At 38.9% G+C, this 14,980-nt stretch overlaps 1 protein-coding gene across 5 annotated transcripts in view; it reads left to right on the top strand.

The window, feature by feature from the left end:
• Window positions 1–14,980, top strand: part of TRPC1 (transient receptor potential cation channel subfamily C member 1) — a 72,747-nt gene that overhangs the window by 44,016 nt on the left and 13,751 nt on the right. For all 5 annotated transcript variants that reach the window (XM_082393770.1, XM_082393769.1, XM_082393768.1 and 2 more), the window contains one exon: window positions 14,310–14,485. In XM_082393770.1, the coding sequence (XP_082249896.1) occupies window positions 14,310–14,485 (176 nt within the window). The remainder of the gene's footprint in view (window positions 1–14,309; window positions 14,486–14,980) is intronic.

The raw sequence follows: 14,980 nt of genomic DNA, 5'->3' as shown, positions 1-14,980 counted from the left end.
GCATGAGCCAACTGTCTTTCTTTTTTTTAACAAGAGGACAATTATTTTTCCTCGAGGCCTACCAAATACTTCCACTTATAACTCATTGGCCAGAATTGGGTCACATGGCTGTTTGTATCTCTGAGGAGATGAGTACTTTTAATTGAGCAGGGGGGGGAGAGAAGATGGCGGAAGACTAAGACGCGGAGATCACCTTCCTTCCCACAGATACAGTAGAAATACATCTACACGTGGAACTGCTCCTACAGAACACCCACTGAACGCTGGCAGAAAACATCCAACCTCCAAACAGGCAAGAAACTCCCCCCGTACTTGGGTAGGGCAAAAGAAAAAAGAAATAACAGAGACAAAAGAATAGGGACGGCACCTGCACCAGTGGGAGGGAGCTGTGAAGGAGGAAAGATTTCCACGCACTAGGAAGCCCTTTCGCGGGCAGAGACTGAGGGTGGCAGAGGGGGGAAGCTTCAGAGCCACGGAGGAGAGCGCAGCCACAGGGGTGCGGAGGGCAAAGCGGAGAGGTTCCCGCATGGAGGAGCGGTGCCGACCAGCAATCACCAGCCCCAGAGGCTTGTCTGCTCAGCCGCCGGGGCGGGCGGGGCTGGGAGCTGAGGCTCGGGCTTCGGTCGGATCGCAGGGAGAGGACTGGGGTTGGCGGCGTGAACACAGCCTGAAGGGGTTAGTGCACCACAGCTAGCCGGGAGGGAGTCCGGGAAAAAGTCTGCAGCTGCCGAAGAGGCAAGAGACTTTTTCTTCCCTCTTTGTTTCACGGCGCGCAAGGAGAGGGGATTCAGAGCGCCGCCTAAACGAACTCCAGAGACGGGCGCGAGCCGCGGCGATCAGCGTGGACCCCAGAGACGGGCGTGAGACGCTGGGGCTGCTGCTGCCGCCTCCAAAAAGCCTGTGTGTGAGCACAGGTCACTCTCCACACCGCCCGTCCCGGGAGCCTGTGCAGCCCGCCACTGCCAGGGTCCCGTGATCTGGGGACAACTTCCCCGGGAGAACGCACTGCGCGCCTCAGGCTGGTGCAACGTCAAGCCAGCCTCTGCTGCCGCATGCTCGCCCCGCCTCTGTACCCCTCCCTCCCCTGCGGCCTGAGTGAGCCAGAGCCCCCGAAGCAGCTGCTCCTTTAACCCCGTCCTGTCTGGGCAGGGAATAGACGCCCTCAGGCGACCTACATGCAGAGGCGGGTCCAAATCCAAAGCTGAACCCCAGGAGCTGTGCGAACAGAGAAGAGAAGGGGAAATCTCTCCCAGCAGCCTCAGAAGCAGCGGATTAAAACTCCACAAACAACTTGATGTGCCTGCATCTGTTGAATACCTGAATAGACAACGAATCATCCCAAATTCAGGAGGTGGACTTTGGGAGCAGGATATATTAATTTTTCCCCTTTTCCTTTTTTTTTTGTGAGTGTATATGTATATGCTTCTGGGTGAGATTTTGTCTGTATAGCTCTGCTTTATAATAGCTTTATTTTACTTCACTATGTTATAGCCTCTTTCTTTCTTTCTTTCTATTTTTTCTCCCTTTTACTCTGAGCCGTGTGGACGAAAGGCTCTTGGTGCTCCAGCCAGGCATCAGGGCCATGCCTCTGAGGTGGGAGAGCCAACTTCAGGACACTGGTCCACAAGAGACCTCCCAGCTCCACGTAATACCAAACGGCGAAAATCTCTCAGAGATCTCCATCTCAACATCAAGACCCAGCTTCACTCAACGACCAGCAAGCTACAGTGCTGGACACCCTATGCCAAACAACTAGCAAGACAGGAACACAGACCCATCCATTAGCAGAGAGGCTGCCTAAAATCATAATAAGGCCACAGACACCCCAAAATACACCACCAGACGTGGACGTGCCCACCAGAAAGACAAGATCCAGCCTCATCCACCAGAACTCAGGCACTAGTTCCCTCCACCAGGAAGCCTACACAACCCACTGAACCAACCTTAGCCACTGGGGACAGATACCAAAAACAACGGGAACTACGAACCTGCAGCCTGTGAAAAGGAGACCCCAAACACAGTAAGATAAGCAAAATGAGACGACAGAAAAACACACAGCAGATGAAGGAGCAGGGTCAAAACACACCAGACTTAACAGATGAAGAGGAAATAGGTAGTCTACCTGAAAAAGAATTCAGAATAATGATAGTAAGGATGATCCAAAATCTTGGAAATAGAATAGACAAAATGCAAGAAACATTTAACAAGGACGTAGAAGAACTAAAGAGGAACCAAGCAACGATGAAAAACACAATAAACGAAATTAAAAATACTCTAGATGGGATCAATAGCAGAATAACTGAGGCAGAAGAAAGGATAAGTGACCTGGAAGATAAAATGGTGGAAATAACTACTGCAGAGCAGGATAAAGAAAAAAGAATGAAAAGAACTGAGGACAGTCTCAGAGACCTCTGGGACAACATTAAACGCACCAACATTTGAATTATAGGGGTCCCAGAAAAAGAAGAGAAAAAGAAAGGGACTGAGAAAATATTTGAAGAGATTATAGTTGAAAACTTCCCCAGTATGGGAAAGGAAATAGTTAATCAAGTCCTGGAAGCACAGAGAGTCCCATACAGGATAAACCCAAGGAGAAACACGCCAAGACACATATTAATCAAACTGTCAAAAATTAAATATAAGGAAAACATATTAAAGGCAGCAAGGGAAAAACAACAAATAACACACAAGGGAATCCCCATAAGGTTAACATCTGATCTTTCAGCAGAAACTCTGCAAGCCAGAAGGGAGTGGCAGGATATACTTAAAGTGATGAAGGAGAAAAACCTACAACCAAGATTACTCTACCCAGCAAGGATCTCATTCAGATGTGATGGAGAAATTAAAACCTTTACAGACAAGCAAAAGCTGAGAGAGTTCAGCACCACCAAACCAGCTTTACAACAAATGCTAAAGGAACTTCTCTAGGCAAGAAACACAAGAGAAGGAAAACACCTACAATAACAAACCCAAAACATTTAAGAAAATGGGGATAGGAACATACATATCGATAATTACCTTGAATGTAAATGGATTAAATGCTCCCACCAAAAGACACAGGCTGGCTGAATGGATACAAAAACAAGACCCATATATATGCTGTCTACAAGAGACCCACTTCAGACCTAGAGACACATACAGACTGAAAGTGAGGGGATGGAAAAAGATATTCCATGCAAATGGAAATCAAAAGAAAGCTGGAGTAGCAATTCTCATATCAGACAAAATAGACTTTAAAATAAAGACTATTACAAGAGACAAAGAAGGACACAATATAATGATCAAGGGATCGATCCAAGAGGAAGGTATAACAATTGTAAATATTTATGCACCCAACATAGGAGCACCTCAATACATAAGGCAAATACTAACAGCCATAAAAGGGGAAATCGACAGCAACACAATCATAGTAGGGGACTTTAACACCCCACTTTCACCAATGGACAGATCATCCAAAATGAAAATAAATAAGGAAACACAAGCTTTAAATGATACATTAAACAAGATGGACTTAATTGATATTTATAGGACATTCCACCCAAAAACAACAGAATACACATTTTTCTCAAGTGCTCATGGAACATTCTCCAGGATAGATCATATCTTGGGTCACAAATCAAGCCTTGGTAAATTTAAGAAAATTGAAATCGTATCAAGTATCTTTTCCGACCACAACGCTATGAGACTAGATATCAATTACAGGAAAAGATCTGTAAAAAATACAAACACATGGAGGCTACACAATACATTACTTAATAACGAAGTGATCACTGAAGAAATCAAAGGGGAAATCAAAAAATACCTAGAAACAAATGACAATGGAGATACGACGACCCAAAACCTATGGGACGCAGCAAAAGCAGTGCTAAGAGGGAAGTTTATAGCAATACAAGCCTACCTCAAGAAACAGGAAACATCTCGAATAAACAACCTAACCTTGCACCTAAAGCAATTAGAGAAAGAAGAACAAAAAAACCCCAAAGCCAGCAGAAGGAAAGAAATTATAAAGATCATGTCAGAAATAAATGAAAAAGAAATGAAGGAAACAATAGCAAAAATCAATGAAACTAAAAGCTGGCTCTTTGAGAAGATAAACAAAATTGATAAACCATTAGCCAGACTCATCAAGAAAAACAGGGAGAAGACTCAAATCAATAGAATTAGAAATGAAAAAGGAGAAGTAACCACTGACACTGCAGAAATACAAAAGATCATGAGAGATTACTACAAGCAACTCTATGCCAATAAAATGGACAACCTGGAAGAAATGGACAGATTCTTAGAAATGCACAAACTGCCAAGACTGAACCAGGAAGAAATAGAAAATATGAACAGACCAATCACAAGCACTGAAATTGAAACTGTGATTAAAAACCTTCCAACAAACAAAAGCCCAGGACCAGATGGCTTCACAGGTGAATTCTATCAAACATTTAGAGAAGAGCTAACACCTATCCTTCTCAAACTCTTCCAAAATATTGCAGAGGGAGGAACACTCCCAAACTCATTCTACAAGGCCACCATCACCCTGATACCAAAACCAGACAAAGATGTCACAAAGAAAGAAAACTACAGGCCAATATCACTGATGAACATAGATGCAAAAGTCCTCAACAGAATACTAGCAAACAGAATCCAACAGCACATTAAAAGGATCATACACCATGATCAAGTGGGGTTTATCCCAGGAATGCAAGGATTCTTCAATATACGCAAATCAATCAATGTGATACACCATATTAACAAATTGAAGGAGAAAAACCATATGATCATCTCAATAGATGCAGAGAAAGCTTTCGACAAAATTCAACACCCATTTATGATAAAAGCCCTGCAGAAAGTAGGCATAGAGGGAACTTTCCTCAACATAATAAAGGCCATATATGACAAACCCACAGCCAACATTGTCCTCAATGGTGAAAAACTGAAACCATTTCCACTAAGATCAGGAACAAGACAAGGTTGCCCACTCTCACCACTATTATTCAACATAGTTTTGGAAGTGTTAGCCACAGCAATCAGAGAAGACAAAGAAATAAAAGGAATCCAAATTGGAAAAGAAGAAGTAAAGCTGTCACTATTTGCAGATGACATGATACTATACATAGAGAATCCTAAAGAGGCTACCAGAAAACTCCTAGAGCTAATCAATGAATTTGGTAAAGTAGCAGGATACAAAATTAATGCACAGAAATCTCTTGCATTTCTATACACTAATGATGAAAAATCTGAAAGTGAAATTAAGAAAACACTCCCGTTTACCATTGCAACAAAAAGAAAAAAATATCTAGGAATAAACCTACCTAAGGAGACAAAAGACCTGTATGCAGAAAATTATAAGACACTGATGAAAGAAATTAAAGATGATACAAATAGATGGAGAGATATACCATGTTCCTGGATTGGAAGAATCAACATTGTGAAAATGACTCTACTATCCAAAGCATTCTACAGATTCAATGCAATCCCTATCAAACTACCACTGGCATTTTTCACAGAACTAGAACAAAAAATTTCACAATTTGTATGGAAACACAAAAGACCCCGAATAGCCAAAGCAATCTTGAGAACGAAACATGGAGCTGGGGGAATCAGGCTCCCTGACTTCAGACTATATTACAAAGCTACAGTAATCAAGACAGTTTGGTACTGGCACAAAATCAGAAATATAGATCAATGGAACAGGATAGAAAGCCCAGAGATAAACCCACACACATATGGTCACCTTATCTTTGATAAAGGAGGCAAGAATATACAATGGAGAAAAGACAGCCTCTTCAATAAGTGGTGCTGGGAAAATTGGACAGATACATGTAAAAGTATGAAATTAGAACACTCCCTGACACCATGCACAAAAATAAACTCAAAATGGATTAAAGACCTAAGTGTAAGGGCAGACACTATCAAACTCTTAGAGGAAAACATAGGCAGAACACTCTATGACATACATCACAGCAAGATTCTTTTTGACCCAGCTCCCAGAGAAATGGAAATAAGAACACAAATAAACAAATGGGACCTAATGAAACTTAAAAGCTTTTTGCACAGCAAAGGAAACCATAAACAAGACCAAAAGACAACCCTCAGAATGGGAGAAAATATTTGCAAATGAAGCAACTGACAAAGGATTAATCTCCAAGATTTACAAGCAGCTCATGCAGCTCAATAACAAAAAAACGAACAACCCAATCCAAAAATGGGCAGAAGACCTAAATAGACATTTCTCCAAAGAAGATATACAAATTGCCAACAGACACATGAAAGAATGCTCAACATCATTAATCATTAGAGAAATGCAAATCAAAACTACAATGAGATATCATCTCACACCGATCAGAATGGCCATCATCAAAAAATCTAGAAACAATAAATGCTGGAGAGGGTGTGGAGGAAAGGGAACACTCTTGCACTGTTGGTGGGAATGTAAATTGATACAGCCACTATGGAGAACAGTATGGAGGTTCCTTAAAAAACTACAAATAGAACTACCATACGACCCAGCAATCCCACTACTGGGCATATACCCTGAGAAAACCATAGTTCAAAACGAGTCATGTACCAAAATGTTCATTGCAGCTCTATTTACAATAGCCAGGACATGGAAGCAACCTAAATGTCCATCGACAGATGAATGGATAAAGAAGATGTGGCACATATATACAATGGAATATTACTCAGCCATAAAAAGAAATGAAATGGAGGTATTTGTAATGAGGTGGATGGAGTTAGAGTCTGTCATACAGAGTGAAGTAAGTCAGAAAGAGAAAAACAAATACAGTATGCTAACACATATATACGGAATCTAAGGGAAAAAAAAAAAAAAGCCATGAAGAACCTAGTGGCAAGACGGGAATAAAGACACAGACCTACTAGAGAATGGACTTGAGGATATGGGGAGGGGGTGGGGTGAGATGTGACAGGGTAAGAGAGTGTCATGGACATATATACACTACGAAATGTAAAATAGATAGCTAGTGGGAAGCAGCCACATAGCACAGGGAGATCAGCTCGGTGCTTTGTGACCACCTAGAGGGGTGGGATGGGGAGGGTGGGAGGGAGGGAGATGCAAGAGGGAAGAGATATGGGAATATATTGTATGTGTATAACTGATTCACTTTGTTATAAAGCAGAAGCTAACACACCATTGTAAGGCAATTATACTTCAATAAAGATGTTTTAAAAAAAAAAAATTGAGCATATTTCCCCCCAAGAAACCAAGGTCTGGTTAGTCAGAAAGAGGATGAAAAATAGATATTTAATAAGAATCTGTAGAGTCCTATCTTCAGGCTTTTACTTAAAAAATTTCTCCAATAAAGGTATTTGTTTTCCAGTGTAATCTTATTGACATGACAGATTTGTATAACATATTGGTGACAAAGAACTCTAGAATAATTTTGTGCAGAAGATTTATAATACATTTTCTTCCATTTTGTTAATCAGAAGCAAGGAACTCAATTAAAAGAGTGATCCAGTTACGAATATAAAGCTAAAAGAAATGCAAAAGGAAAATTGGCAATAACTTAACCACTTTAGCTAAAGTGCAGCTTTTTTTCTTTACATAACATGCGATGTCAGATAATGTTTTTATGTGATTACTGCAGTTGTTTGTTAAATTTATCTCCATTTACTAACATTTTTTTCCTTCCAGATCTTTGTAGATTTAGAAGCTGACAGACTTTTATTTTAGCTGGTTATATAACCTGCAGTAGGAGTCCAGATCTCTCCCTTAGTTAGAATGACTGTAATTTGTCATCCAAGTAGAGACACTTTGGAGAATGAAAAGGATATTATTCATTACTAAGTTGGGACAACAGCTGTGAACTGGGACTGTACCAGGCAAAGCAAGCTCGTGGAATTATCCTGTAGTGGAATACATAAAATGATCCTGATTCAGCAGTGATTGAATCCTTTATTCTATTACTTGAAATTTGTATGATTGTATTTGTTAAATTTCTGACATGTTGTAGGTAGACTTTGGAAGATGGCCTTCTACAATCGGGCCTTACTTTCTAGCCATTGCTCACTATCCTTATCTCCTTATCTCTTCATGAAATACTTCTCCATCTGGGCCAAGACCAGTCACTAATCTCACGCAGGTCCTGTGCTTTCCCACTTCCTTGTCATTTTTTGTGTTATTACCCTGTTTAGAATGTCCCAGACCCGGGGTCCCCACCCCCCAGGCCATGGACCGGTATCGGTCCACGGCCTGTTACGAACCAGACTGCACAGCAGGAGGTGAGCGGCGGGCAAGCGAGTGAAGCTTCATCTGCCGCTCCCCATCGCTCCGCATCGCTCGCATTACCACCTGAACCATCCCCCCCACCGCCCACCCCATGTGTGGAAAAATTGTCTTCCATGAAAACAGGCCCTGGTGCCAAAAAGGTTGGGGACTGCTGTCCCAGACTATCCTCTGCTTGTTGAAACTTTACTTATTCATTCAATAAACATTTATTGAGTGCCTGATAGATACTGGACACTGGGAATACTAAAGTGAGTATGCTGCAGTCTCCTTTTAAAGAACTCATAGTTCACTGAGGATGACAAGCCAATGACAACATTTGGAATGGTAGATGCTGTAATAGAGAGCTCAGAGGAAGGGTACTTACTTCAGTCTAAGGCATCAGAGGAGACTTCCCAGAAGAGATGACACTGAAATTAAGCCTTAAAAGATGAGTTGAAAGGAGGTTGGCTGTAAGGCATTCCAGGGAGAGAGAACATGCACCAGCTTTAGTGTCCCCACCACTAGAAAATCTATTCCTACACTCGTACTCCCATGAGAATGAATTTCTCCATATGATGGACTTAGTACTTTGGACCTCTAATGAGCACTTCCTATAGCTAAGTCTTAATCATAAGACAATTTAAATTTAGCTTGTCCTAAATTATGTTATGTTGTTTCTACTAAATTAAAAACTCCTTGAGGATTGGGAATATATCTTCACTTTCTGGTCTGCACCTTATGCATTGCCTTGCCATAGTAGTTACTTAATGCCTGTTTGTTGAATTGAGTTGAAAAACTTGTTAGATGGGGTTGAGTAAATACAAGCACTGATTGGTCTGAGAAAACAAAAAAATATGATGGAGAAATAGGGCTACATCCTAGCTGTTGCTGTACCTGCTTGTTCCCAATAATAACAGCAACTAACATTTATTGAACATTTCATGTGGGCCAGGCACTCTGTTGTATGTTTTCCATTTATTTAACCCTCATCACAACCCTTGTTATTTTTTATTTTCATTTTACAAATGGAGGGTTTAAGGCTTAGGAAGAGAAACAGTTCACAGAACTATTAAGTGGCAGAGTCAAGAGCTGAACCTGCGTCTGTCTGACTCCAGAGGCCAGCCTGCTCTTTGAAGTTTGCTCTCCTGCTTTTTTGAATTCAGGATGCCAGCTAATCTGCCTCAGCAGATGTAAGAGACATGATTGGGCATAAATCAGTAATGTTACATACTTCAACAACCAAAAAAAAAAAAAAAAAAAAAGACACAATCTATAAATAATCTTGTTAAAGTAATATTAACAGTGAACATTTGAGTCCTTAACTGTGTGTCAGATACTGTTCTAAGATCTTTATTTACATGTATGAGCTCATTCAATCCTCACAACCATTCGAAGAGGCAGACTCTTTTATTTACATTTTACAGAGGAAGCAACTGAGGTGTAGAGACATTAAGTAACTTGTACAAGGTCACACGGCTGGTGAGTAGTAGAACTGGGATTCCAACCCAGGTAGTTTGGCTCCAGAGCTAGTGGTCTTAACCACTGTGCTGAATTGCTTCTCAGAGTTTTCTTGAGTAATACAAGTCCCTCATTAACTTTTACTGTACAATACTTCTGTTGGCAGGCTATCATAATTTATAGATTTTTAAAATTCTTCTTCATTTATCCATGTGTGTCAAATGACTTACACAGCCTTTAATACTGGTAGTTGGGTGATTAGACAAGAAGGAAAAGACAGGATCACACAGCCTGGTTCAGAATCTTGCTCCATAACTTACTGTTACCTCTTCTCTTGGAGTCTCAGTTTCTGTATCTGTTGTGAGGATTGAATGGGTCAGTGTATATCAGATGCACAGCAGAGTACCTGACGCATCATGGGCTTTACATAAACGTTTAGATCCATTCCTCCATTCCCTTAGAGTAGTGGAGGTAACTGTGACCGACCTGAAAAATAATACAAGAAAACTTGGAAAGTGAATGTAGTATGTGACACACGAGTGCATCCTTTATTCCTAGTGAATTGTTTGTTTTTATTGGATAATTATCAGACTTAGTTTAGTGGCCTGTATAACATAAATGGCATATTATTGTTGTTTGTAAAGTATTGTTCTTTGTGAGTAAAGAATGATTTCAGGTGTTTTGCATTTTAGGGTATACTGGGGATGGATATTTTTTCTTGAAGGGAGTATGGAATGTCAGAGCTAGAGGGAAACTTAGAAGTCGTATAGTCTAGGGGTTCAAAAACTGGAGAGGCTGCAAGGATGGTGTGGGGAGCACATTTAATCTACATTCTCCAGTCCTGCCCTCAGAGATGCTGATTAAATAGTTTGGGGTGAAGTCTGACAAAATTTTAATAGCATGTAGATGAGCAAGTCTGATGCAGCATGTGGCCATTTCTTTTATAGGTCAGGAAAGTAAGGCCCAGCTCATATAGTGTTAGAAAAAAGACAGTGCAAAATGTTAATTAACAATTACATCTTTTAAAATACATTTATTCGTGTATTAATTCAACAAGCCCTGCTGTGTAGGCAAAATGCGTGAGAACTAAATATTTCTTAATTGTACCCAGCCCCAAATTTCTAATGGGAGAGCTAAGATAAAAACCGCAAAGTGATGTTTTAGAAAAGCCCTTGCAAGGAGTCAGAAGCAAGAATCCAATTCCACCTTTGCCATCTATTAGTTCTTTCACCCTGAGCAATTCACTAAATCTCTCTGAGTTTCAGTTTGTCACTTGGAGAAATGGAGATAATGCTAGCCTTCCCCACCTTGCAGGATAAATAAAAATATGTGATACCTCTTGGAAAATGGTAAAGAGTTAGATAAAAGACATATAAAAAGTAGTTATGTATTCAGTATTTTAATTAATATGCCAGGCTCTGGAGCTTACCGACATTGTGCCTGCCCTTAAAGACTGCTAGAAGAGACAAACATAAAGTATAAAGTGAAGAATACTATTTTAGAGATTACATACAAAGGACTTGGGAGCATGACTGAGCGGGTGCTTGGAGAGAGTCAGGAAGTTTGAGTTGTCTGAGTTCTTTGTACATTTTGGGTATTAACCCCTTATCAGACACATCATTTACAAATATCTTCTCCAATTCGGTAGGCTGCCTTTTCATTTGTTGATGGTTTCCTTTGCTGTGCAAGAGCTTTTAAGTTTGAGTAGGTTCCATTTGTTTATTTTTGCTTTTGTTTCCCTTGCCTGAGGAGACATATCAAAAAATGTATTGTTAAGACCAATATCAAAGAGCATACTGGCTTATATTTTCTTCTAGGAGTTTTATGGTTTCAGGTTTTTGTATATGGTGTGAGAAGTTTGATTCTTTTGACACATATAAAGGGCAGTTTGATTCTTTTGACACATATAAAGGGCGTCTTGAGCATGAATGGCTTGATTAGATAGATGGATTATCTTTCCTACAGATAATTATGGGTTTTTCTGGAGAAAGATTTGGAAAAAGAATGACTGGAAGTTATTATTATTTCTTCCCTTTTGTCAGCCACTTTTATAATTGAACACTTAATATGCACCCTAATGATAACACCTCTTTCCTCTATCAGGCATTTAGCATGTTTTTGCTATTCTACATAGTGCTCTGTGTATGAGGCTTTTTCCTCTGTTAAATTATTTCCTAAGGATACATCTTCAGTAGTATTAACATATCAAAAGATAGGATTCTTATAGTGCCTCAGTATTTCTATTTCTTTATAAAAGGATGTGTTAATTTTCAGTCACACAAACAGTGTAAAAGCACACAAACAGTTCACCACGTTAATAGCTTTAGTGCTATCTTTCTTTGTTATACTATCTTAGTAGTTTTCTTTAATTTCCATTCTTCTGATTACTAGGAAAATATTTTTCTCTGTGTGTACTAGTGTTAACTTCTGTGTAAATTTCAGTATTAATTTTTAAACTACCATCTTTTTTTTATTACTTACTGTTCATATTTCTCAATTAAAACTACTAAGTAGTTTTAAATAAGTAAACATGTAAGAAAGCGTGATATTTTTACAAATAAATGAGCCTTATAATCTTTCTCAGACTAAAATTAATTTACTGCTTTTAACGTTTGCATTTCACATGAATGTTTCATTAGTGTGCTCTTCAAGCTAATGTTCACCTCAGCGATATCCACTGTAGCTAATTTTGGTTCTTCCATGTTATACAAGAACTAATATCATGTTTTTAAAAAACAAGTCATGAAGTTTGTAGTGTTCTCATTAAATATTGCTCATCTTGATACTGAAATTAAATTACTCTTATCTTTAAAACAGTAATATTAAATTAAGGCTTTTACTTTGGGACTAAATTTTTGAAATTAAAATTATAACAGCATACATGGTCACTCTTGGAAAACTTTATTTACCTTTAAGCTCACAGTGTCTAAATTTTCTTCAAATCCAATCTTTTCTGTACTTACCTAAAGCAGTTATTGTACTCTTACTGTCATACATCATTAGGTTCTCTACTAACACGATACGGCTTTATTCTAAGCACTCACAATCTGAATAAATGATTTCTTTCCAAAGTGACCTAATAAAGCTATCATTGATTAAGAGAGAAATGTATTTCTTCTCTTTCTCACACATTTTGAGCTTTCTGATTCTAAAAGTTTTCTGTTTCTTCCATCAGAATTTTGCAAGGGGGCCAAGTGAGGGAAGCATAAGATTTTGAAAAGAGCCACATGCTAGTCAAGTGCATAAAAGTCAGGCATAGTGGACCTCCCCACTCCAAGTCGCCGGGAGTACTAGCTTGTGCTGTGCCTAAAAATTTTAGCACACCTCTTCGACTTAATTAGCTGGCTCACTATAGTGGGCTGGAGGGGCTTGGCCACTTGCCTGCTGCTACTACTTTGTATCGTCGGTGATTGGCATGTGTTATGTTGGCAGGCTCGAGGGAGTTCGGAATTTTATTTGAAGTTGGATTTCACTAATTATATAAATTTGGCCTGGTTACATTTGAGGAGGGATTATTTCTAAACACTAATTTTTATATCTTAAAAGTAATGAATGCATATAGCAAAGAAGATTCAAACCACACCCCTAGTCCTACCTCCCATAGATAAGCACTGTTAATGGTTTCTTGTGTAAACTTCCAGAAATTTCCTGTGCATATCAAACCTTATCTATATGAAAATGTATATCTGACCTATTCTTTAAAAAATAGCTGTTTAATACTGTTGTGTACCCTGCTTTTTTGACTTAACGTTTTGTAGGCACCTTTCTGTGCCAGCACACAGCACTTCATTCTTTTTAACAACAACATTTAGGATGTTCTAATTTTTTATTCTACAGCACTACAATGAAAATCCTTGTATGTAATGCATCTTTGTGTACTTCCTGTTGGCTAAATTCCTAGGGATAGAATTTCGGGATCAAAGTGTAATGTTAAATTATTCTCCAAATTTGTATGCCAATTTAAATAACAAGAATTTATGAAAAGTACCTATTCCCCAGAATTTGAAAGAGTATTAAAGGAGAATGAAATTAGGCTTGAATAAAGCTCCCAGATGCATTACACATGTCTAAATTATGGTAGATACTCACATAAGTATTAGACCCTCTCATTTGACTTAACACGTATAATTTTTTCTTATAATAGACCCCAAATGAAAGAAAATTGATCACCTTGGCAAAAGAGATTAGGGCAGTCCTAGAGGGGGAAATGCTGTTCTTCAGGAAGTGGTTTAGAATTGGTTGCAAAAATCAAATGAAATACTTTATGTCCTAATGGTTTTATATTTGTAAACTTTGAGAAACTATAAATATAAGCATTTATTTCCCTTTAGGTTTTAGCAAAGTATTTTCCTTTCATCCCTTGCAAATTAGGCATTTTCTTAAATCTCTATGTCTCTTCCTCTACCTTCATAGCAAAATTATCCTCTGCAGACTTGATCCAGATTCAAGGAATGTACCATTTTTGTTTGGCAACTGGATTTTTGATGTTTTAAAAGTGATGAAATATCTCAAACAGGTGGAAAAAAAGGAGTAGCCTTGTGGATCGTATGTTTTCTTGCCTGGTCATTTAGTTTTTCATATTTTGTTTTCCTGATGATTTTAATGAATGCCTGTGTAATGTATTCCACAGATTTCAATGGGACAGATGTTACAAGATTTTGGAAAATTTCTTGGAATGTTTCTTCTTGTTTTGTTTTCTTTCACAATTGGACTGACACAACTGTATGATAAAGACTATACTCCAAAAGAACAGAAGGACTGTGTAGGCATCTTCTGTGAACAGCAAAGCAATGACACCTTCCATTCGTGAGTGTCTTTTAAATTTTTAGTAAATATATGTCTGTCTTTCTGTTGTGTTATGTATGAATTCATACCTACAGAACTAGAACTTCAAATTTTCTTTAAGAAATGCGTTTTGAATAAGAAATACTTATTTTTCATGAATCATTTGATAGTCATCTTTACACATAGAATCTTAAATAATTAGTGGCCTCAGTTATTACATTGTCTCCTCGACTACAGTCTATCTTAACAGAGGAACTCTTGCATTTTGTGCACTCTTAGCATTTTGGGCAGGACAGTTCTTTGTGGGCCCTATATATGTATTGTGAGATGTTCCATGCCTCTGCCCTTCAAGTATTAATTGTCAGTGGCAATTCTCAGTCACTGTTACAACCAAAGCACTCTCAGATTTCAACACTTCTTAGGAGGTCATTAGGGTTGAGATTGTTAAAGCTTCAAGAACGTTTTTTTCCTCTAATTTATTGTATCGGAAGGAATTGAGCAACCAGTTGTAAGGCA

This window comes from Balaenoptera borealis (genome assembly GCF_965194805.1).
Source record: "Balaenoptera borealis genome assembly, chromosome: 5".
In the NCBI taxonomy this organism is placed as follows: Eukaryota; Metazoa; Chordata; class Mammalia; order Artiodactyla; family Balaenopteridae; genus Balaenoptera; species Balaenoptera borealis.
The sequence above is the reverse complement of the archived record's forward strand: the minus strand, read 5'-3'. Positions and strand labels throughout refer to the sequence as shown.